The sequence below is a fragment of the Sebastes fasciatus genome, chromosome 21 (assembly GCF_043250625.1).
Source record: "Sebastes fasciatus isolate fSebFas1 chromosome 21, fSebFas1.pri, whole genome shotgun sequence".
In the NCBI taxonomy this organism is placed as follows: Eukaryota; Metazoa; Chordata; class Actinopteri; order Perciformes; family Sebastidae; genus Sebastes; species Sebastes fasciatus.
Window position 1 is genome coordinate 17,060,842 of NC_133815.1, and position 25,266 is coordinate 17,086,107.

General features: G+C 40.6%; 2 protein-coding genes across 3 annotated transcripts; one reads left to right on the top strand and one right to left on the bottom strand.

Annotated features, from left to right (window-relative positions):
• Positions 1–23,406, bottom strand: ipo4 (importin 4). Of its 2 annotated transcripts, none has more exons than XM_074622080.1 (30): positions 23,313–23,406; positions 12,836–12,922; positions 12,238–12,317; positions 12,083–12,124; positions 11,760–11,889; positions 11,369–11,548; positions 10,541–10,606; positions 10,323–10,424; positions 10,084–10,167; positions 9,475–9,630; positions 9,309–9,362; positions 9,072–9,181; positions 8,798–8,906; positions 8,310–8,439; positions 7,906–8,019; positions 7,360–7,473; positions 7,009–7,132; positions 6,476–6,587; positions 6,242–6,372; positions 6,086–6,163; positions 5,751–5,808; positions 4,597–4,702; positions 4,118–4,311; positions 3,917–3,964; positions 3,435–3,560; positions 2,306–2,532; positions 2,055–2,187; positions 1,820–1,924; positions 803–872; positions 1–497 (listed from the first exon to the last, which is right to left on the bottom strand). In XM_074622080.1, the coding sequence occupies exons 1-30, from the start codon at positions 23,376–23,378 to the stop codon at positions 367–369; spliced, it is 3,267 nt and encodes a 1,088-aa protein (XP_074478181.1). In that variant the 5' UTR covers positions 23,379–23,406; the 3' UTR covers positions 1–366. The 2 variants fall into 2 exon arrangements, with proteins under 2 accessions (XP_074478181.1, XP_074478180.1); XM_074622079.1 differs by lacking the exon at positions 23,313–23,406 and adding an exon at positions 14,277–14,720.
• nanog (nanog homeobox) lies at positions 22,721–25,191 on the top strand. Its single transcript, XM_074622082.1, has 4 exons — positions 22,721–23,254; positions 23,878–24,263; positions 24,345–24,482; positions 24,709–25,191. The coding sequence occupies exons 1-4, from the start codon at positions 22,846–22,848 to the stop codon at positions 25,048–25,050; spliced, it is 1,275 nt and encodes a 424-aa protein (XP_074478183.1). The 5' UTR covers positions 22,721–22,845; the 3' UTR covers positions 25,051–25,191.
• The last annotated feature ends 75 nt before the right edge of the window (positions 25,192–25,266 follow it).

Sequence of the window (25,266 nt, forward strand, 5' to 3'; positions counted from 1 at the left end):
TTTGAACAAAAAATACATTTATCAGGAGATCAAATTCATTGCTTCACACTCAGAGAGCAAAGCCAGAAGTTTTTCCAAACAGTGGCAGATGGAGACAGTAGCACTTTACAGGAAGAACAGGGAAACAAAACAACACAGGATGGTTAAACCGGAACTCTTAAAATAATCAACATAGCAGAAGTAAATAAATTAAAAGTTAATACTCAAGGGGCAAAACTGCCGAATGTGATAATAACTAGTAGAATGGTTGAAGTGTTGTATTTAGATCATTTTTTTGGGAAACAACTGTCACATTTTCCACCTACAGTATAAAAATTCATTGTTTCGGCTGGCTTTCGCACACAAGAGTGGAAGGGTGCGTGCCGGCTACGAGGCAGCGATGGCAGCACTGAGTTTGGCCTGCTGTTCTCCAGGAAGTGAGGTCACAGCTGCTTGGAAGTCTGCAGAGTGGTGCTGGGCAAATTCCTTCATCAGCAAGGCCGAAGTGTGCTGGGTTTCTGTGTAAGGAGAGACAAAATTTGAGTTTAGGGATGAGAGAAAAACACTGAAGACAGATTACAGTACTGAAACAGCAATATTACAACAGATAAGAGTACTGTGCAGTGACTGACTGAGGAGGCTCAATGAGGGGAAAGGAGTATGTCAGCTGTTCTATATTTTCTCTTTGTTTTTCAATAGCTTTAGATGCACAAATAGCTTGAACACTGCACAGTTTAGTTTCAGTTTAAATTGGTGCCTTTTTCAGGGCAATTTAAGAAAACAAGCCACAGAAAACGCTGCCTTTTGCAAAAGAAATCTTCACCTTTTTCAACGCTCTTGTTGCCAAGGACGTCACTGGAAGCAGCAACTATGGGTTTCATTACCTTCACAACCTGAAAGGGGGGAGGGGAGAGAGATTAAAATTCACACAATGTCTGCTATGAAACCACAACTTTCAGGATTATCATCAAAGCATGTGATGTTTGTTAAAACTGATTGTTCGGAATCAAATGTGTGCCTCCTGTTGTCATCTCTATGTTTGTCTAAATTCTTTAGGACTGTTCGATCTAGAGTTGAAATATGCTGTAAGCATGCATAATGTGTTGCAGTAATACCGTATAAAACATAACAAAATGTAATAAAAACGTATTGAAAGACTGGCCTCAGAGTGGTTCATTTAAAGACAATGTTGGGGTCATTTTAAACATTTGAAGCTGCTCCAGCATCAATAATGTAGAATCATCACTTTCTGCTTGTGTTTGTCACTAACGTCTTTGTTTTACTAAGAAAATCTCAAAGTCACGATCATAGACTGTATATAAAGGTGGACGACGGCCGCAGCTTGTCAGCGAGAGAGAATCACGGCTGCCAATCATGAAGTATAACCCCCTTTTATAGCCTCAAATAACTAAAACCAAACTTATCAGAAAAATTAATACTTGAACATACATCAGCGTGATAAGAACTACTTCAAATGACAGAAAACATCTTGGGGAAGAATTTATTTGGCTTGTACTTTCACTTTGTAGTTTGGCCCATGTCCCATCCGCTAACATGGAGAAGGCGGACTTTATGACCTCGCCACCAGGGGGCGATCAAGATGTTTTGGCTTCACCTTTGTGGAGCCGTCATGTCGTCCACACAGTCGGTGTATGGACGACGGTATAGTGTTCGGAGAGATAGGAAACATATTCTCTTAGACCACAAATGGACAGACCGTAGTTTTTGAAAGTATAACTACTAGTGTTGTAGCTAGCTTGGACAGAGGAGTGGAGACAGATACATATTCTTTCTTCTATCATACTCCTTCTACCAGGTGTAAATTGTGTTTGTACTGTACCAGAGCAGGACTGTGCTCGTAGAGCATAGCCAGGCAGCTGAACACCGTCTTGTTCTCCTCCAAGTCCTCTTTGAGGGGAAGACGAGCCACCAGAGCTGGAACAACCTGTTAGAGAGCACACCATGTATGTTGTTATTCCAGTTTGTAGTGAATTTCCTGTTTGTAAAAATGTATAGGATTACTTGTGGTGGCTGAAATACTATCTTGTCAGGAGAGGTGCAAGTTGTAAATATACCTGCTCAAGCGGGACAGCATCCACATTGCTCATGATCATCCTGCAGAGGGCAGCGCACAGGTTGTCAATCACCCTGAGGTCTGACTCTTTAGTCAGCATGTTGGAAAACACAGACAGCATCATGGGATAGTCTCTGGAACACGCCTCACTAAGGAACAACTGCATGGAATGGTTTGTTTTTCTTCTAAATTACGCATTAATACACAACACTCATCCACACTCGCAGAAACACACACAAGAAAGAAGGATACGTTACACCGATGGGTCCAGCTGCCTGGGCCAGACATCCCAGTCCGAACACGCTGTTGTTGCGAACCTCAGCATCAGCGTCCCTCACTCCAGATACCAGCACGGGAAGCAAGCGCTTGGAAAGTCTGCCCGCCACTCCTTGGCCCCCGGACACGCTCACGAGGGCCTGCAGGATTTCTCCGATCGTACCCACAGAGAAGGACCGTTCTGCCACCGTGCATGTGGATTTCTTTTGAGGGAGGAAGACAATGAATTAGAGAAATGCTGACCAGAAAAGGACACATCAATTGCATTACTTTGTGGCAATACACCATGGCTATATAGTAAAGGGCGGGTCCATCTGCGTTTTGTTATTTACACTCCAGCATTCTGCAAGGTAAAATTACTGCTTTTGTGAAGGTAGTTTGGTTACTTTGAAGAGAGCGATATAACGACTTCAGCTCCCCGTCGGAAAGTGCTGTCTGACAGCGAGGTAAAGCGGTTGTGGACGGTAGCAGCAGAAAAACGTATTTTAGCCGCTTAAAAAAATCGATATCAGTTTAAGTGTTCGCTATATTAGAATATTTTCACCGCTTTACCTTGCCATCAGACAGCCCTTTCCGACGGGGGATTGAAGCCTAGGCCAGACTCCATTCACAAAAGCAGTCATTTTACATCTCAGAACACGGGAATTAGTTTCGGATCTGAACTAATGTGGCGTCCACACAGCAGTACAGTGCTTAGATATCGTGCCGGCGCTCCTGTCTGCTTCTTCGAACTGGGAGCATGCCGCACGCCATCTAAGTTACTGTATGTGACGTTAATACACTGATTATAAGGACGTGGGGAAAAGTTTTTAGAAGGGCTTGGGAAAATAGTATTTTGACACTAAAACAACATACTTTGACCAAAATTTGTGTTAAAAAATGTTCAGATTTGAATACACAAAGAACATCACTGGGGAAGATACAGAATGATGTACAAACCTCAAAAAACTCAATAATAATGTACCCGCCCATTAAAGGCTCAGGAGTGTACCACATATAGCATTATAACATTGTGATCCTACCCCCGGTCCTAACTAGTGACTTCATAAAACTACAGTATCCTTGCAGTAGTCAATAAGAAGGAGCGTTATAGGTCCAAACTCACAGCTTTGCCCATGAGGAGAGGCAGCAGGTCGTTGAGGAAAGGGGCGAAGCTGTCTGCAGGCACAGAAGAGGCCAGCAGAGGGATTCCCTCCCCGGCAAATTCCTGGAGCATGCCATCATACTCTGCCTGAACCAGAAAGCACATCAACGAAAAGCACAGTGAGTGAATGGACAGTGATGCAAGGACAAGGACTTTTGGAAATAATGGGTAAAAAAGCAGAAATGGCACAATGTGATGTGATGTGATGTGATGTGAGGGCATACACTTTAACGTGGATGGCCGCAGGAGAAATTGAAACTCTTGTATTAACAGTTATATGTTCTATCCATTCACCTTCATAGGAATAAATGTTGCATCCACAATAATTTCAATTCGTATTCATCAGTATATACAAAGAATTTTGATTTAGAAATGTGCTCTAATGTTGTGACACTTTAATGTCCATGACTATGACTTTGATATGCAGCAAGAAGACAGCCAACCTGTTCTTCATCATCAGCTTCATCACCACCACTGTCCTGACAAACGGTCTGAACAGAGAGAAAAGAGACAACAAAAAGATGGTGGAGGTTTACTCCATTACTTTCACCTGGGAAATATAATTAACGTGTAATTATATTAGTGACCTTGGCTATAACAAATAAAGCCTTCTCCCCGTGCTCCCCAGTCTTCCGTCTTCTCACCTTTTTCTTGAGCACATCACGGATGACATAGCTGATCTCCTTGAGGCGTAAAGGGTTTTTGAAAGCCTCCTCCTTGCAGGACTTCATAACACTATTCATGGTCTCCAATATGCCCATCACAACCTGGCGCTCAGTCTCTGTTCGCACCGTTTCCACAAAGCAAGGAAGCACCACATCCATCAACTTCTGTAGGGCTGGGGGAGGGATACAAGAAGTATGGGAATAGGGAGGAAATTAGCTACAGGAAACTGCATTGATACCTGTTTGACACTTAAAAAACTAAGTTAGCTGGCCTCTACCTTACGGTTTGGAATGGAATATAATCTTACAGTCTACTGTGTGCCTAGAGACAACTTGTATTTTCTCCCTTTATGTTGTTCATTAATAATCCCCACGGAAGCAGAAATCACCATTGCCCATTTCTGCATTTCCTGAAAATAAACACAGTAGCGTAGAGTTCCTGAGAAGAGAGGCTTTACCCTGGTGATTGGCCTCAGTGGGATTCTCCTTCCACACTAGATGCTGAGCCATACAAAACTGGCCCATGGCTCCAAACGCTGCCCTGCGAACGTCCTCATGGGGAAACTAGGGAGGGAGGATACAAAAAAGCATCAAATTACAGCACCATGGGTGGGTAGTGTAGAATAGAATACACAAGCACCCCGCAACACACACATAATGACACAGTTATGGGGTGAGTAGAAAGCCCAAGCACATGCAATTCAGAAGTGTTGTAAAATAAGACACCAATTGCCTGCTATGACCAGGGAAACTAATCTAAAGTTGACGCTGACTTAGAGATTCACAGAAAATGTCAAGTAACTGTACTGGAAACCTTTTAAAGCTGACTTAAGGTCTTTTCAGACGGGGGGCGACGCTCCACCTGCGTATTAGCTTGGATCCGCGGGGTCTGACCGCGTCCTCATGTGAATAGACGGACAGACAAGCGTTCTGCGAGTAAATGCCAGGCGCTATGCATGGCAACCATAGAAACGGCCTCTGTGCACTACTGTATGTATGCCTGCTGGTACAACTGTGTGGTTTATTATATATCCCTAATCAAAGCTTAATTTGTTGACACGTGGCAATCCTAGTCTTTGATGCCAACCACGGACTGTTACTGTTGATAGCTAAAGTTGGCTAAATTAACATTGTCTTTAAAAATATACCTGGCGTTGCCAGATAGTCTTGCGCCGATGCTCTGCCATGCGAAAGCCCTCCTGTGTACTGTATGTCCTGAAAACAGTTATATATTTCAGGGAACCCACAAACGGCAAGGATCCAAACCAATTCAACTCTGGGAGAGGGCAGGCGTGTGCGTGAGACGAGCAGGCCGCGACAGTTTCATGGGGTTGCACCCGCTTGTTGCTCCACCTGTCGGATCGCCTCCCTACCTGCCCGCTCGCCTCTCATGGAAAATTAATTGCGAGGTGCATCAATCGCTCCCTGTCTGAAAAGACCTTTAAGGTAATGACTCGCATTATCAATCTACAGACGCTTCCATTTATAGCCAGACACAAACCCGCGGAGACACAATGTATGCGATGCACAAACACAGACCACAAAGTGCCCTTCACAGCACATTAGACAGAGTAGGATGATGAGGGCCGACCAGCCAGCCAGAGTGACTTACATCTCTCATCTCGTAAACTTGCTGGAAGCTGGACTCCAGGAAGGGCTGGAAGGCAGCACTGTCAGGGGAAACCACAGCAACATCAGTTAAAACATACACATGTATGCATGCAAGACATAAATTCATAAGTATAGCAAGCTTTTTAGGAACATATCTGACAAAATTAGATGGAAAAGAAATTAAGAACTTCATCAACACTACCTACAAAATAACTGCACACATATTACTCCGAGTTGTAATGCAGTTTCTGAGAATAGCCAGACGAGAAAAGAAATGAAAGAAGCGTCTTATAAATGCTAAGATTAGATTCCCTTTACAGTAAATATTTATGTTACCCAGTGCTGAAGGCAATCTCTCCCAGTGCATCGCAGGCATCCTCCTTCTCATCGATGTAGGCGTTTTCCACACTGAACCTGAGAGATGGATAGACAGAGTGAGCGTAGTCTTTTGCTCAGGGGTAGTAAATATACATGCATATGTGTGACCCCTACCCTGCAACATCATCGATATCAGTCTCAGACTCATCTTCCAGAAAATCCTCCCCAGCTTTTCCTTCTTCTTCCTTGTCGTCATCGTCGTCATCATCCAGCAGGACAAATGTCTTGTCCTCCTCAACGTGTGCCTAAATAGAGAGGACGGAGGAGGATGAAAAGTGAAATGCTGCATTGTTATTTATATTATAAATAGCCGGTAGGTTTCAGAGTGTTGTTTGTGGTGCTTTATACCGTAATGCCTTCGTTGGACTTGAGGGCGAGCAGCATGACTGTTGTAATGGCAGTGAGGTGAGGAGTCAGGCACTCCGGGCTGACTGTGGATACAGAAGAGTATAGACTGTACCTAAAGGGGGGGGGGGGGAGCACAAAGAAAAGTAAAGGTTACAGGGTTTATGCTATTATATACTATCATTATTTTTGACCGTGCGTAGACAATCCGCTAGAGAGAACCGCGTAAGGGAGATTTGAGATAGAAGACAGCATGAAGTAACTGAACCTGCTACTTTCTGGCTACAGAATGTGTGTGAGACCGTTTCCCTTGGTATCCTACTTAAATTGACAATACACATTGTTGAAATGATATGGAAATGTCCTTTGTTGATTTTATTTGATAGACGTAGAGGAAGAGGAAATTTTAGTAACTAGACCTCTTTCAATTTTAATTGAACACCCCTGCTTTAAACTAACAGACTGTGTGTGTGGACTGGTCCATTGAGTGGAGACAAAAAAAAAACCAACTAATTCACACACACAAAGTTACATACGTGCAGCGTCTCAAGTCAGGGTCGTCAATGGTGTCAGTGAGGTTGAGGCCCAGCTGAATACACTCTGCAGCAAGAGGACTGAAGACATCTTTGCCGATAGTACGGGCCAGCACAGAGAGAGTATCTAACAGCACCAACAAAAGATAGATGAACATTCATTCATGCTGTTGAGTTTGGTGTTAAGTGAGATGCATGATTGTTGCCATAACAGAGTAAAACAAAAACTACATTATCACAGGATGTATGTATAACAAGATGCCACCAGGGATAAGTGAGATTTTGTTTTTGTTCTAAATATACCAACATCACAACTTTTTCCTTTTCCTTTTCAAACCTCTGTGGTTTACCTACCTAAGGACTGAGTTTGCAGAGACCTCATTTCCTCTGTGGTGGTAGTCAGGAAGCCCTTCAGGCTTTCAATAACTGGAGGGAAGTAGGGAACCAGCAGCTCCTTGGCAGCATTGGCTGATAAGACAGTGATTCACAATGGGGCTTGGGTCACTTCACTTTGATCCAATCAGTAACAACATTTTTTGCAAGTTGTGTCATAGTGGACGAAATGTTTGCAGGTTAGCATTACACCAACATCCCTACTTGATGGTTTTATAGTAGCACCTCTTCAGCCAGAAGTGACCTGGCGTCTTGTTTAGCTAACCTGCTTTCTCTCTCAGCACATCAGATATACATCCCTAAACTAATAATAATCTATAGACTTGCAAACTGATGATCAAAGTTGTTATTATGACAATCTTCTTGAGCGTTTTTTAGTGTTTGAATGTGGAAGAAGATGGAACACTGCCAAAGTGAGATATAAGGTGTTAATCTTAACCTTTAGCTTGTATAGTAAGCCAGAAATATTGCATGATTGCATCTGATGAATCTTTGACAGCTTCTTACCAATGGCACCTATGGCAGACACAGCAAGCTCTTTTATCTTGAGGCTTTCAGCGTTGTTAAGTGCAGACAACATTGTCTCCATCAGGGTGGGCAGGTAGGGCTCAATATCTGCTCCTGTTTAGTGGAAAAGAAAGAGGAGATAAAGCTCGTAAGATCCTGTTGTGGATGACAAAAGCTTTGGCTAAATCATGGATAATAATAGAATTACATCTTGTTAAAAGTATGATGGGCCCTTTTAAATACCAAATCAGCTGAATAACTTGTATAAAACGGGGTTTTTTTTACTGGTTCATTGATCGTTGCCAGGAATGTTAATGTCTGTTGAAATTTCATGTTTCCTCTTGCAGTGGCCAAAGTGTGCAGGTTCTACTGTGTCAGTCATTATGAACTTTTTTTCAGCTTACCTAGGTTCTCCATAAAGTTCTCTAAGGCATAAAAGGCCTTAGTGACATGGCCGACCTTGGCCTGGTTCAAGGATGAAAGGTAGCCCAGCAGCAAAGGCATCAACTCTGCACAGTACTTGCTCACTTCAGGCTGGGAAGAATGGGCGGAAAACAAGTTTTACCATAATAATACAAATTATTGTATTCTGTAAAACTATAGATATACAGGTGCACTTATACTATACTAAGCAAGCAGCACTCTGTATCATAGTAAGTCAATGCCAAAAGATGTGATTTTTTTTATCATTTGTATCCACTCCTACATACACAATCTCAAATCTGAATTGCAAACATTCAACTGTTTCAAAATATTCAAATATTCACAAATAATAATATCTACATAAACACTTTTCATTAAAAGTATAATCTCAAAAAAATCTTAAAAGCACAGTAATTCAAGTGTAAGCAAAAATGTAAGTACCACTGTACATGTTGCTGTGTTGACTCACCTGTAAATGTTCAGAGAACTGTCCCAGCGCAAAGAGGCTGGCACTGCGCACCACCTGATTACTGTCAGAGAGACTCTGGCACACTGTCTGCAGCACTGATGCCAACAGCCTAACACAGACACAGACAATAAGGTGAATAGACTCAAATCCTGGTGACTGTTATTAGTCAGCCAAGAGACCACCGTTCACAAAGAATATGGATGTGCTGTCATGAAAAACAAACACATTTTTAAAAAAGTATATGGGGAACTTTCCCCGTGTCAACTGGACATACTTGGTGCGTATGTGGTCAGCACATCCTTCAGCCAGCACAGCAAGACACATGAGACCCCCCTTCCTCTCATAGGGGTTTTCACTGGCAAGGCAGGTCTGGGTGAGAGGCATCTAAAACACAAGACATAATGTAATACATTGTCAAGAGGCAGTTACCGGAGTCGAAAAACTGAAAAAGTAAAGTTCACCTTAACATAACATATCTGATATTGTTCACGTCAACATCCAGATGACTTACCACTTGCTGAAACAGTTTCTCTGGGGGCATATGGAGTGCCATAGTGTCAATAATCTGGAAATACGACAAAAACAATCCATCAAGATTCATCTTCCTTGCAACTCCACGTGGAATCTACTAAAGCTGTTGCAAAGTACATTTTCTTACACAGAGAACTTCTCCCTACCTGAGCAGCACAGTGTTTGGGATTGTCATTGTCTGTGCCATCTCCACTGTCATCCTCCTCGTCCTCTGGGTCCTGCTCCCCAGGTGGGGGAGTTGCAATCAGCACAGGGAAAATGGCCTGCAGGATGGGGCTGAGCAGCTTTTGCTTCAGCACCGTCTACAAAGTAGAGACAAATTATAAGTTTTTATTTTTTTTTATTTTGTCAAAATAATGTTACTAAACCAAACACTTTGTTTCTGGTCAAGCTAGCTGACACTGCATGTAATTAGCCAGAAAAGTAGAAATCTTCTGTCTTTTGCTTGCAATAAAAAAAATCCTTTGCATTGAAATGTCTATATACAGTAACATAAATAACTGTGTAAAGGTCTGCTACAACTATCTGTGCATATCAAATTTTACCTTTGTTAACTGTCCATGAAAAATTAAGACAAGACTGAAGGACATCTGTCCAGTATCTCCTATGAAGAATAATAGATCCAGAAGGATTGAGGTACACCATGACAACAGATACTGTGGATACTTGTTGTCCTGTTCTTGATCCTTGTTACTTACTACAAACTGAAGGACAGTTATAGGTCATTTTTTATAGTAGCTGATGGATTGCTTTACCTTGCTCTTCAGCTTGATGAGGAAGGAAATGCAAGAGAGTGCTTTCACCCGCAAAGAGTCACTCAGTGTGGTATCACAGCCCACCTGACACAAACATTAATATTGAACATGTGTTATTATAATTCTCATATATGAACCTTCGAGCACTTTGAAAAACAATTTTTCAGTTCTGAAATCAAAATGAAATTCAGAACACAACAGTGGGAAGTATAGACAGAATTCAGACATTCAGCTCCCACCTCCAAGCAGAAGCGGACGATGTCAGGAACATGAGGGACGAGGATGGACACCTCACTCTCCATGAGCTCATTAAACACCTCCATGGCCTCGCTGGCTTGGCACTGTACAGACAGAGACAAACCCAATAATTTAACAGGTCTGATTTATCCATACCCTTAAAAACACTTAACTGGTAACAGCAATACTTGTAAAATGTCTTCAACATATTACAATTTACCTGATCTGCCTTGATGAGGTGTTTCAGAGCGACAATCAGACTTGGGATGATGGAACGCATCTGGTGCTGTAAGGCAACAAAATGTCACTTCAGTCATTAAAAAAATTTATAAATCTATCTCATCTGTAATGGTTTAAAGGGTAACTTCCGCATGTTTTTTTGTCTAAGTGACTAATGGGGACACCAACTTTTGAAATTGGTCCATAATTGAGGGAGAATGCCATAGCTGCGAGTGAGCAGCATCAGTGTGACGTTACGTTCACTAAAAGTGCTTGTTTTTGCCACTGACAGGCACAGACTATTATTATAAGTGTCTGACAACATTATGGAAAGAACCCTACAGAAAAATATGTTTTCTTCCGCTTGATCCGGTCTTTGTGTCCGAGTCCCGCTCAAGGAAAAGTCTCGTTGTGAAATCTGAATATCCGAATCATCTGGCTCAAATAAATATCGAATTCAAAGACCTCATCCACATTGTCTAAATCATCTAAATATTCAGCCATGACACTGAAAATCTTTTAGATAACATTAAGCTACGCTTTCTGTGCTTCTTGAGCGAGACTCTTTCGAAAAATGTCAAACAATTATATTAACAATTAGAGCCTGTCATGGAAAAAACAAGCACTTTTGGTGGACGGTAGCACCATATTGCAAACCCCTGAGCAGCTGCCATCTACAGTGCTTGTCCCTATTAGTCAATTAGACACAAAAACATGGGAAAATAGGGTCCAGTTTGAAAAATACCAAAGTTACCCTTTAAATTGTCAATATACAATTTGAAAACTGTTCCTGCCAAATGTCATGCTTAGAACTGTAACACTGCCTCACCATCTCTTCTGTGCCAGTGTATGCAGTTATGGCTGTGAGGGTGAGGATGCAGTAGTACAAGGCTGTTGGGTTGTCATGGTCCTGCAGCACAGTACTAAACAGCTGTAGCAGCTGGCAGTAGTGAGGCTTGAAAGGCTCAGGATTGGAATCCATAACCTTATTCAGCAGCAGGAGGCCAACCTGTTAAGACAGAGGAGTGTTGATAATCCAAAGCTGTTATGTATGAAGATCATATAAAACAATATAACAGGAGATTTACTTACTTATTTTTTAAAAAAAACTCTAAACAATGTCATAAAATGAAAAGATGTTCAGACATAATTTGAAGGTTCTACTGCAAAAATATAGTTAACTAATAAACTAAATCTAAATTCCTAGGTGTTCCATGTACCTGTCTGTCATGAGGATTGCTGCTCTTGGTGGCTTGATTGAGGAGCTGCAGCAGAGCAGGCCAGCGGTCAGGTGTCTCATGTTTAACCATCACTGCGCACAGCTGGGAGAGTGAGTGCTGCACTGTGTGCCTGCAAAATACAGATACATAGACATATACATAAGAGTCAAGGCTCATTCATACTTGACATTTCACATGTATATGGCTACATATGGCCATTCACACTTGATGTAACACTTTGTGTGTGTCAGGGTCATTTACAACACATAAAATCTGGTTTATTTAAGACTCAGTAAGTCATTATTGTACAAATGGAAGCTTACTCGGTTTCCTGCATGAAGGCCCGCAACACCACCTCCTTAAGGCTGCATGAATGAAGGCAAACATCACAATTACAACTCACTTTCAACTTCATTTCTACTACAACAACAACTGTTATGATGGTGTGACATTCTTCAGTGAAAAGAAACAAGCAAACCTCTCTCTGTCATTGGGGCTAATCTTCTTCCAGTGTTTCTTCACTCTCAACCTCAGCATCACTGCAGCTGACTGACGAACCTAAGAGGTAAAATCAGGAGGCGATTACAGGTAAATTACATAAATGAAAGCACACAGGAACACAGTCGTTCACAGTCTTTTTTAGGGGCAGTGGTGGCCTAAAGGTTAGAGAAGTGAGCTTGAGCCGGTTCAATCCCCTGGACCGGCAGGATAAATTGGGGTGGGGAAAGGGAAAAGCAGCGCTTGCCCCTCCCTCATTACCACCACTGAGGTGCCCTTGAGCAAGGCACTTAACCCCAAACCGCTCCAGTGGAGCTGCTCAGTGGCCAGCAGATCACACTGTGGTTGTACTGGGCAGCTTCCAGGTGTGAATGTGTAACTGTCTGAATGTGATCAGGGCATTCCTGAAAAAGAGAGCATTGCTCTCAGTGAACCTCCCCCTGAATAAATAAAGGTAAAAAGAATAAAAAAAAAAAAAAAACATACACACACTTATTCTGGAAATCATACTTATCCCATAGGATAAAACAATTGTCTCACTGCTTTCTTTCTCCCACTCACACACACACACACAATACCTGAGGGTCCTGGGAGCCACTCATGACAGCACACAGGGCTGGTATAATGGCTGGGTCTTTGAAAGCCAGTTTCAGCTGGGTGGTGGCCTAAATTGGGACAAAAGAGGTCCCACCAAGTCAGACAGGCGGCCACAAATAACGGTTAGCTACATTACTTACTTACATTACTTTAAGAACTTTAAACATGCACTATCTGCAACCATCTTGGACTCTAACCAATGGCGCACTTTACACTATACATCCTATATACCACTTTATAGACTGCACATATGTACATATTACATTTATTTATTGTACATACATTTATTTATTGACAGACTGTACACACTATGTTCACCCATTCCCTCTGTATCTTTTATATCTCTATTATTTTTATCATTTTGTATACCTTTACCTCTCCTGTGTTTCACTGTTTGCTGATGTTGCTGCTTTGACACCTGAATTTCCCTCCAGGGATTAATAAAGGTTCATCTTATTTTATCTTATCTTATTACTGTAGAAATCACAGGGGCACCAATACATATATAGCAACATGCAGCCAAATAACTCCCTTGATTTTCCTCTTTTTTATAAGATGAGATAAGACATTCCTTTATTAGTCCCGCAGTGGGGAAGTTTGCAGTGTACAGCAGCAAAGGGGATAGTGCAAAAAAACAAGATGCATCAGCTAACACAGTAAAAAAAAAAAAAAAAAAGAGCTAAACAAAGTGTAACAAAATATGAACCATTTAAATAGAAGGAAGTATAAAAATAGGAGCAGTATATACAGTATTGACAATAAACAGACCATTAACAAAATTGCACAAGGGAAAAATGATATTGAATGAATGAATGAATGAATGAAATTCCACCTGAAAATATCAGGTTATTGTCAGTTTTTGGTGTGTAAGTGGTCTACTGGGAGCAGTGCTGGTTGTGGAGTCTGACAGCTGTATAGATATTAGGATTTGTATTTATATAGTACATGTAGCCTAAAGAAAGAATGAGATGCAAAATTTGGTTGGAATTAGATTAAGAATAAAGATTATACCTTTTATAGCATGCAGGTTATCTACCACAATATAAAAAAGCATGCACAGTCTGTTAAAGTGTGCTTAAAGTATTGTTTTAAAACATGATACTAACTTGTCATAACAATCCTGTGTGTTCTTCATGTAAGACAAGTGAGAATGAATGAATGAATGAAATGAAGTTAACAGACAGACTAAGTTAGATGACGTCAGAACACAGTGGTGCTGAATAACATGACAGACAGCTAGCCGTCTGTTACCAACGTTACGTTACCAACGTTACCAGACGGTACGTTACCAACGTTACCAGACGTTTAGCTAGCTAGCTTAATTTGGTAACCGTTAGTTTTCAAACCGATAGTTTGTCACTTAGCCGTTTGACTAATAAACTAATTAATGTTAACTTTAATAAAAAGTTATTAGTTAGTTACCTGCTTGATAACAGCATTGTCAGGCTGAGTCAGCTGAGAGAGGATTTTCTCAAGTTCTTCTGCCATTTCAGTAGCTTTCAGAGTTTAGCAGCTTCAGATAGCCTGTTGATCGACCGTTAACCGTTAATATGTCTAATATATAGTTGGTTACTGGGCAACGAGTTGTCCTGTCGCGGCGTGGTGTCCACCAAAATGTCCCAAAGTATGTTACAGCTGTCAGATATGTAAACAGAGCCTCCGTGGACAGGTCTAACCGAGTTTAACAGTGAAAATGTGCGTTTTAAAAGAGTCGGATGGTTGTGAAGTTGTCGACACCGAGAAGACGAGTAGTGACGGATTCAAGCTCAGCAGCTGGGTCTGGACCGTTAGAGCTTCAACTGCCAGCACGCGGGGCAGAACCGGCCAGGAGTTCCATGTGAGTTCAGTTAAAGGGACCTACGTCATCAATCAGTGTGTATTCAGTCTGATGGAAACACACAGCGCCTCCAGCTGGAGAGGAGGGCATGGTGCAACTAATAAACCATAGGCAGCTGAGTTTGAGAAAAAGTACACATACAATAGACATACTGTTAACCATAGACAAACAGATAAGTAAGACTCATCAGACAAAAAAACAAAACACATCACAATTATTCATACATAACCCATTAAAAAACTACTATCTGTCCTCTGGATTTACATGTCTTTAGCAGCACAGTAATTATTATTCAGCAACAAGATGGACTGATGGACAAATATGAATTTTGAGGCACTTGTATACTACTGTACTTTAGTATTTTTTCAATTTTTTATTTGACCTTTATTTAACCAGGTAAAATCAATTGAGAACCAATTCTCATTTACAATGATGACCTGGCCAAGAGGCAGCAGCAAGAGTATAAAAACACAGTCCACACAAGCAACACAAACAGCACAGATACAGTACAGTATGACAAACATACAGCATGCCATGACAAGACATGAGAAAATGGCTAAAAACAGCATAGGTAGATTAATAAACACTATGTACAAAAAAAAGGCGGATTACTGCTGTCTTGAGATTAGTTCTTTGTGTAAATGGAAGAGAGAGAGAAAAGTGAGGGCTGGTCAGCAAGTACAGCAGTCAACTATGAGTTGTTGCAGCTTTTGCTTGAACATGTTGAGAGAGGTGAGAGCTGTTAGTTTGAGCGTGTTTTGTAGTGAGTTCCAGACAGTCCGGACTTTTGGAATGATGAGCCTGATGAAGTCACTGGATCTTAAACGGCAGTATTTTAATTGTATGCTACATTATACCCAGGGTCTGAAATTAACCTTTTTCCTCACCTGCCACTGTGGTTGGTCACTGAACATTTCTACCGGCCACTCGTTTTTTTTGTCTGCCACTTCTGAAATCTAGGTAGAACACTTTAAAACTGGCATGGTGCAACAAATCAGAATTTTGAGGCACTTTGGTTTTGGTTTACAGGTCTTGATTCAAGATTCAAGATTCAAGATTCAAGCCCTTTATTGTCATTGTGTAGTACAATGAAATTAGATTGTGACAATCCCATAGGTACTAATGAAAAGATAATACAATAAAAAAAGATATAGTGCAATATAAATATAAAAAATATATAAAATATAACACAATATAAAATATAAAACATTTATAAAATGACAGTTTTGCCAGATTGCAGTTTTGCCAGATTATTGCACAAAGTGTCCATCAGATAATTATATAATTATTGCACAGCATCATATAATTATTGCACAGAATGATCAGCATGTTATCCGTAACAGTATACTACTGTACTTTAGTATTTTGATTTTATGCTACATTATACCTCTACTCCACTACATTTAACCCCCTGAGACCCTGTGACTTTACTGTCTTTCAGAGGCAGGCTAAATTTTAGAGTGAAGGTCCCTATATCAGGAGATGGATAAATAACGCTCTACATTTTGGCGAGGAAAAGATTCAAGATTCACTTTATTGTCATTTCACTGAGTATTTGCATACAGAGAAGGAAACAAAATATTGTTTCTCCCAGCTCCCGTCAGTGCATTAAAAAGGATAGAATAAATAAGTATTAAAATTAACATACCTAAAAATAACAATAAAAAATAAAATAAGTAAACGTTTCAGACACAATTTCACACAATTTGCAGTCGTGTTTAGCAGCAGAGAAAAGTGCATTTATGTCCATAGTAAAGTGCTGTTTGCATTACTGTTCCAAAAATTGTCTTTGATGGGTGACCAGCTTTAAAAACTGTCTCTGTGTTAATGCTGGGGGGTTGGATGTCAGTGTGTGTGTGGGGGGAGGGGACACAGTCCATTTACAAGCCTAACCGCTAGTGGGAAGAAGCTGTTCAGAAAAACTGTCATGGCCATTTTCAAAGAGGTCCCTTGAAAATGGGTTCTATGGTTCACGAGTCTCTACTTTACAGACATGCCTCTATCATAATGTGAGCCTTTATACACGTTCATAATTTATTTTAATTAATTAATTAATTAATTAATGTTTATTTCTGATTTATGACTAGAACAATTTGACACACTGTGCTGAGTTGCATCTCAAATTAATCTTCAGGTTCCCAGCTTTCAGATGATGTACACCACTTCTATGTGACATATACTGACATATACCTTTTATCTACCCCTGAACACCCCCAGTACCCCCCTAAAAAGACAAAAAATTGTCTATTATGGGTCTCAGAGGGTTAAGAGGGAAATGTTGTACTTTTAATTCCACTACATTCATCTGACATAGCTCTATATTTAGTGGTCGTCAGTTTGCAGATTTTACATACAAAACATAGGCTACACTCAATTGCCAGGTATACCTAGCTAAAACTGATGCAGTCTAATACAACAGTCCTGAAAGAAATCCTTCCTTCATGGCGGTTATAATGTTCATTTTGGAGGATGTAGTTTGTGGTGCTAGCCTATTTGAGGTCATTTAGATAAAGACTCTTGTTCACCAGAGAGCATGGACAAGTTTATTTTTCAACTGTAAAATCGCTCACAGTGATTCTGATCAAAAATATATGTTTAGGTTATGTGTTTATGTACAAAAATGAATATCAGCTTATATATTGTTATCTCAAAATTCAATATCGGCCTCTATATACTCCAATTAAAGTAGAAAGACTATAAAGATAAAAAAATAAGATGCAACTTTGAAACATACACTTTATAAAGTAGTTAAAATGTGTCTTAATTTAACTAGCTACCACATTAATGTGACATTTAGGAACATTTAGCAGATAATACTTTTACTTAAGTCAAATTTTTAGTGCAGGACTTTTAGTCGCAATCAAGTATTGTTATATTGTGGTATTGCTACTTTTACTGAAGTAAAGGGCCTGAATAGTACTTCCACTACCATTGACTTATATCAAAACCCAGTTGCTGATAAAACTACTGAGAAGGATTGCATTGAAAGTCCCTTTTGGTTGCAAATGTGAGAAGGTAGTCACATGACAGATCATTTGCACACCTATCAGACAACAAAAGAGATACTCATGGTCTTGCACTTCACGCCCAAAACCCCCACTACTGACTCAACGTCAGTGAATAATCTGCACTATACAAGAAAGGAACACTGGGGAAATAATCATGTAACTTGTAACTTGAGGACAGCAAGAGGTCTAATTCAGCATCAGTTAGTTGGATATAACGCTTACCGGTTAATCAGTATTTACTTTTATAGATTTATTACAGGAGGGTAAGAAAGTCTTCCAAGGTTTATGTAGCAGTAAAACAAAATATATGCAGACAAACAATAATTGATTAAAATTATCATTTATAAATGTATGTATACCACACCCTTTTTTCACAGTAGCAGTGCCTCACAAATACACTTGCAAAAAACTGTACAGTGAGTCATCAAAGGCAAATCTGTTGTCCTCTGATCACATACCAATGCTAATGCCCACCAGCCCTATCCACACCTATACACACCTACACCATCAACCCCCCTCGTAAATGTCTTGGCCCAGACATACACGCCCTGTCCAGGCGGAGATCAGTAGAAATGCTAATGCACCCATTAGGCTCACTGCTCCCACATCATTTCATCACTAACTACATCATTACCACGTCAATACAGCCAAGGAGGGGGAACACAAACACCCAATTTGATGGTAACACGCAGCTAATCTAAATCATCGTTGTGAAAAGGATTGCAAATGCAGGTAAAAGCGATTGCATCAACATGTCCAACCCCCTGCACAGAATGGGGGGGTAGGAGGATGTTGGGATTTGAAGCCATGGTCTGTCTTTGAACACTTGTTCAAAGTGCAGAAATTAAAGAGATAAAATGTTTTAAATCATGTTTGAGGTTAAATATATTACACCTCACAGACAGCATTTTCAAACAAATAATTTCCCTTCAAATACCTCTTAGTAAGGTGCTCCACTGCCTTAGATTTATTTTTTATTTCTCAATCATGTACAAACACGCTGACTAAGAAGTATTAGTGGATCATTAACTATTCATGCTTGATACCCAGATGCTATATTTAGTCCATTGATCTGGGACTGAAGCTCATGAAAACATTATTAATTATGCCATTTGGGGAGTCAACAGACTCATGGTTTAAAAAGCACTGAAGCTCACGTGCTGACAAGGCAGCATGTGAAGGTTATTTACTAATTGGGTAGCCCCTTTTTGTTACTAAGTTTTGTAAAACAGTTTGGTACAAACACAAAAAAAAACATCCCCGCTTCTAGATCTCATGTCGCACAATGTATTAATCCAGGCAAAATGCCATAAAAGATAACATGTTTTCATGAACTGCATTATCAGTGAGCTGCAATACTGCCTTTTCCTTATTGGGGACAAAGGAAGGATATAAAAGATGCCTCTGACAGCTGAAGGTGTGCCAGATTTGGGCCACACAATTGGGAGGATTCAGGTACAAGCTCATTGTGAGTAATTCGATTTAATACAAACTATAAATAATAATTAAGGGACACACACTAACGCTCTTCAACACAGGGCCTCACAGGGATCAGTTAGACTCCTTATTTTGCGAGCTTATATAATGCTTGAGTAGTGCATATTCGTGTTACCTAACAAAATTACATTTAATGAAATGACCACAAAGCACAATGAATGTAGGCTTTGACTAAAGTCATTCCAATCCACTAAAACTCCCGTGTAACACTGTGTGTGACATTTTACTTTGTCTGATCTGTGATAGGACTGGGCAATATGGCGACATACAGTATAACGATATAAAATGTCTATCATTTGTATTTTTCTATATTGTTTTTATTGTGATACAGGCTAGGCCTGTATTTATATTTATTTATTTCTCTATAATTTCACTTAAACTGTTATGTGCATTTTGCACTCAAGTTCGTAAAATGAGAAAATACTCAGTACTTTTCATTTGTCAAGTATTTAATTCACACAGGAGTATCCAAAAATGGGCTTTACCATGTGGTTATTTCCTATAAACGATTTATTTATTGAATTTTCAGAAAACATACTATATTGTGATATCTTAATCGGGATATAACATGACCTATAGTGACAGAGGATTTGGGCCTTGCTATTGTTTATAGTATGTTATTGTTATTCTATGTTCATATTTTATATTTCCTAATGTAGTTGTAGTAGTATGGTATATTTATAGTGTATTTTAATATATTCTTTATATTGTGTATACTATAGACTGTAGAAGCACTGAAAATAATGGATCAAATACAAATGAAATAGCACCATTGTATAATTCTGAAAAGGTATAAGCTGCTCAGTTTTGATAGTTTTCTTTTATCAAATTGATTTTTAAATGTGTGAACAATCTTGCCCCAGCTGTAATTTGTCCATATGTCACCAAAATGAATACCAATAAAATAGCCACTAGGGATCAACAAATGGTAACTGCAGAATGGCACAGCGCAAAACAACCTTCGGCCAGTCATCTTTTTCAGTAAGAGGAACACATTTCTGGAACGCCCTACGAACGGAAATAAAATCACAACCTGACCTGAAAACGTTTAATGAAAAGGTGAAACACTGGCTGAAACTAAACCAAACCTGTGATCACGGATTATTGATTGGGAACATACAGTACATATGTAAATAGATTGCAATGTATGATGTTGTTTTATGTGATTTTATGTAAGATGTGTTATTCTGTATTTTTTTTAATTTATTTTCTTTTTCTTAAAAGCCTAACCAGGGACAAGGTCTGCAAATTAGCTATGGCTAGAAGTCCTATATACCTTGCATCGGTAGCACTTTAATCAAGTGCAACAATGCCTATGTATTGTTCCTGTCAAGTAAACTAATCAAATAAAAATAAAATAACTCTAGTGTTAATATGTTAATAATAATAAGCTGATCAGGCGGGCCGGCTCTGTGGTCGGCATGGAGCTCGACTCTCTGGTGACGGTGGCAGAGGAAAGAACACTCAACAGATTGCTGGCCATACTGGACAACGCCAGCCATCCTCTGCACGCCGTCATCACCAAACAGAGGAGCTGGTTTAGCAGCAGGCTGCTGCTCCCCAAGTGCTCTACAGACAGACTCAAATTCTTTGTTCCCCCGAGCCATCAAACTGTACAACACCTCTCTAAGGAGGGGGGGGAGGATAAAGGAGGACAGTCTGCAGGACAGATAATAATGCACTAAACTCATTTTTAACAGTCTTTTCTGCACTTTATTCACTTTTTGTAATAGTCGTGTATCACAGCTGTTACCCTGCACTATATTCAGTTTTAACAGTTTTCTTCATCTCCTTGTTTTTTTTATATCTGGTATATTTTTTTGTACTTTGTACTACTAACTTTTTTTACTGCCTTTTTACTAACTGTGATGCTGGAAACTTGAATTTCCCTCGGGATCAATAAAGTTACTATCTATCTATCTATCTATCTATCTATCTGTTTTTATGTTTTTTATTTTTTCCCACTCACACCCACAGTCTTTGAATGCATCACTAGTGTTCAGTTTCAAATGTGATGAAGCTGCAACCTGATTGGAAACTTGAATTTCCCTCGGGATCAATAAAGTTACAATCCATCTATCCATCTATCTATCTATGTATTTTTACTGTGTATTTACTGTTCGTGTGCATTGCCTGGATAACCTGCTGCTATAACACAACAATTTCTTGAAAATTACAAAACATACACTAAAAACAATACTTTAAAAAATGTTAATAGGTAGAGCCGTGTGATAATGTTAAAGCCGTGGGCTACTTCAAAAACATGGTTGATATTTAGTAACTCTGCTATAACTTTGCTTTCTTTTTGTCTCCAAACCTGCAAAATAAATTGAAAAGCAAAGAATTAACCTAGCTGGCCAATGAAAGGGCATTACTGCCGTCCATGAGAGGTGAATCAAAGAGATGGTTTGACCCTATGCTATAACACAACAATTTCTTGAAAATTACAACAAACACTAAAAACATTAAAATGTGGATATAGGTAGAGCTGTGTGATAATGTTTAAGAAGTGCACAGTTAAGAATTTCCCCAGTAAAATAACAGTAAAGAACTGGCAGTAGGGTTGCCTTTATGTTACTGTAAAATTAACATTATTATACTGTCGCGGAAATTTACAGTTTTGTACTGTTAATGAAAAATGCAGTTTGAACTGGTTGTTTTTTTATTAATTTCTCAGTATTTTACAGTTAATTTACTGTTTAAAGATACATTATATAGCTGTTTTTCACCTTTCTTTTACATTATCTTACTAATTTGTTTTAATGCACTACTTAGGTTGTATTTTTTACATACATTTTAATAAACATTATTTTTTGCCCAAATGAATAGACTTAGAAGGTAACAGACATAGGAATAGTCACACTAAATACAATTGAAGGCACTTGTTAGGAAAAAGGCTATAAAATAGACTTGTTGACACTTTTCCCAAAATGTATGTCTATAGCTGGCTACAAGAAGAACAGAGCTAATTCACAGATTTTACAATCATGTACAATGTACAAGCCTCACATGTGCAGATCAGGTCCCAGAATTAAAAACATACTGCATGAAGCTGTTCCTGATGATACTTTAGACAGTTGATCTGCAGTAAAGTGATGTTTTTTAAGAATGCATTATAGTTCAGTTAAAAAACGGCGTATGAGCGTAATTTAACAGGTCTTTTGTTTTAACAGTAAAGCACTGTTTTTAGCAATAACAGGTCAATACTGTTGAAATCCTGCTGTAAATTAACAGCAATTTTTTACAGTGTGGGCTACTTAAAAAAAAGTAGTAACTCTGCTAACTTTGCTTTGTGTTTGTCCTCAAACCTGCACAATTCAAATGCAAAGCAAAGGATTAACCTAGCTGGCCAATGAAATGGCATCACTGCCGTCTATGAAAGGTGAATCAAAGAGATTGGCTCCGATAATGAAAACACCCACCTCCCTGTGGTCCACACCCACACACGTCTTTATAAACAGCCTCTGAGAGTCCTAGCGTTATTTACAAGTTAGCTGACCAGACTTGTCTTAACTTGGACTCACCTTTCTTTGTCTTCAGACTTAACCTGCTCAATTTTGAGATCATTTTTGACACCAACACTTGAGCTTTCGCTTGTGTTTTTTTGGGAGTTTTTCCTAATTGTTTTTGCACAAAAGGTGCCAGAGAGATGACAGACTGGAAGGCGCAGATCAGTTACAACTACAACCCGTCCTACCATGCCTACGCGTACGGCCTGGTGTACCAACCCGGACCGGAGCAGAACCACGGGAACCTGACCGGCTGGGGCGACGCTGGAGTCGCGGACCTGAGCCACTACAACACCGCCGGGGTGACGCAGGCCTACTACACCAACAGGACCCAGGAGGTGGAGGTGGTGGTGGAGGAGTCTCCACCTCGCAGCCCGGAGCAGCTCGCCGCAGTGAACCACCACGTAGCCTACCAGAGCTCCTCCGTGGTCTACCTCGGTGACTCCCAGCAGGCCGGCCGGCTGCTGCTGGCCGAACCGCAACGGGAACATGAAGCCAGGCGGGCCGGGAGCGACTCCACCAGCGACTCCGAGGCGCACACCTCACCAGGTACTGAGCTATATTGAGTATAACTTAACTAAGGTGTTATGTCGGTGCTTACATCTACCTGCTGGCTGCTAAGAGAGATGATTTCTTCCTCCAGAAATGACCGCAAAGTCCAATTCAGCTCCATTGTGAGTTGAGAGTTCAAATATCCCGCCACTGATTTTTACTGAGCGGCGAGATCTCGCGAGAGAATTTCCCAAATAAATAAAACGGTACACACAATACAGTACATGGGAATGGGTCAGTTTACATTAATGTAAAGTGTGAGGCTCAACAACATACTTTTTTGTTGTTGAGTTTCACTGTTCCACAAAGTTTTCTCTCCTAATGTTACAGTTAAAAAAAACAACTAAATTACATGCTTTGGCAAATGTTCTGCTCCATTTTTTATATACATCCTATATACCACTTTATAGACTGCACATATGTACATATTACATTTATTTATTGACGGACTGTACACACTTTGTTCACCCATTCACCCTGCATCTTTTATATCTCTATTGTTGTTTTTATAATTTGTGTATACCTGTACCTCTCCTGTGTTTCACTCTGTGTGCTGATGTTGCTGCTTTGACACATACGGTTCTTATCTTATTTTGACCTGCCTGTTTCTCCTCACTTAGATTCATGGAGCTCTGGCAGCAGCAGAGAAACAAGCCTCCCCCAGACGGACCCTGCTACCTGGGCGAAGAGAGAGCTCGAAGACGAGACGACTGCCAGGAGCCCTGTCTGCGAGGTTGTTTCCAGCTCTCGCATGGAGGAGCAGCCGGGGATCTTTGCTGTCAATGGGAGCGAGGGCGTTGACAAAACCACTTCTCTACAGGTACCCTTACCTGCCCCCGCAAAGACGGCAAGCACTACTGCTGTAAACAACCCTAAAGTCAAGGTCCGGGCAGCCTTCTCGGAGAGTCAGATGAACGCTCTTGTCCAACGCTTCAGTGTTCAGAGGTACCTCACACCGGCTGAGATGAAGAACCTGGCAGAGCTGACTGGGCTGACCTACAAACAGGTGAGGGATTTGGGTAGATTGTTTTTTTTATCACAAGCACAACAAAATGTATGTACACTTTCTAATCAGGATCTCCTCCAGGTTAAGACTTGGTTTCAGAACCGGAGGATGAAGCTAAGGAGGCACCAGAAAGACACCAGCTGGGTGTCTGAGCGCTACAACAAAGGCAGCCCGATACCTGGACCCATGTATGCCAACGTTCCCTCGCACATCCCGCCTGTAAGTAACTAATTATTTGCTCAAATGGTGTAATGCAGATACAAGTGGGAGTGTCCTGCCCAGGTTTCCTGTTAACCGATAGCAGAGAAACAGCGGCTTGGACGTAGAACAAAACGTCCATAATGGAGGCCTAACCATAGTCCGGTTATGGCCTTAAAGGCGAGACGAAACACGGTCATGTAGGAGACTATATAAATTGGATAATTTTCAACTTGTTTGCTTTCAGTATCAAGGTGAAGCCCGGCCCCAGATCAAGGAGCATTACAACCAGCACATGATGGACACCTTCAAGAAGAATCCACAGAACATGGCCTTCTATCTGGCTGCTATGGGCTCTGCTGCTGGAGCACCAGGCTACCCCTCCTGGTCCTCCGGCTCAGCCCAGACGGCAATGACCTCCAGGCCCCAGGCGGCTGGCTGGTCCATGCCTCCAGGCGTTGGCCACTACGAATACAACCCTCATGCATTCAACCCCACCAGCGTCGCCTCTGCAAGTAACACTGGCCAGGACATGAGCTTCAACGGCAAAGATGAGCGAGGAGCCCCGTCAACAGCCGCAGCTCCTTGAACACATCCGTAGTACATAATGCCAGCCAGCAGCCAACGTTGCTTTTCTGTAAAAGTTACCCCCAACAGTCTTGTTTGTTGATAACCTTCTATTCAAGTTTCCTGACTGTCGTTTGTAATTAACTGAGGTAACCTTTGCATGGCTGGGTGTACATATGCCTTGTTCATACTCCTTTTTTCAAAAAAAATTTTACCATTAAGTTTTATTTTTATACGC

Excerpts from the sequence above, each read along its gene's own strand:
- nanog (XM_074622082.1), top strand. The coding sequence starts at position 22,846 with ATGACAGACTGGAAGGCGCAGATCAGTTACAACTACAACCCGTCCTAC. Across the intron at positions 24,264-24,344 it reads CTGGGCTGACCTACAAACAG|GTTAAGACTTGGTTTCAGAA; the intron begins GTGAGGGATTTG and ends GATCTCCTCCAG. Across the intron at positions 24,483-24,708 it reads TTCCCTCGCACATCCCGCCT|TATCAAGGTGAAGCCCGGCC; the intron begins GTAAGTAACTAA and ends GTTTGCTTTCAG.
- ipo4 (XM_074622080.1), bottom strand. The coding sequence starts at position 23,378 with ATGGAGCTGAATTGGACTTTGCGGTCATTTCTGGAGGAAGAAATCATC. Across the intron at positions 10,607-11,368 it reads ACACTGGCACAGAAGAGATG|CACCAGATGCGTTCCATCAT; the intron begins GTGAGGCAGTGT and ends GTTGCCTTACAG. Across the intron at positions 3,561-3,916 it reads AAGCTGATGATGAAGAACAG|GCAGAGTATGATGGCATGCT; the intron begins GTTGGCTGTCTT and ends TTTCTGGTTCAG.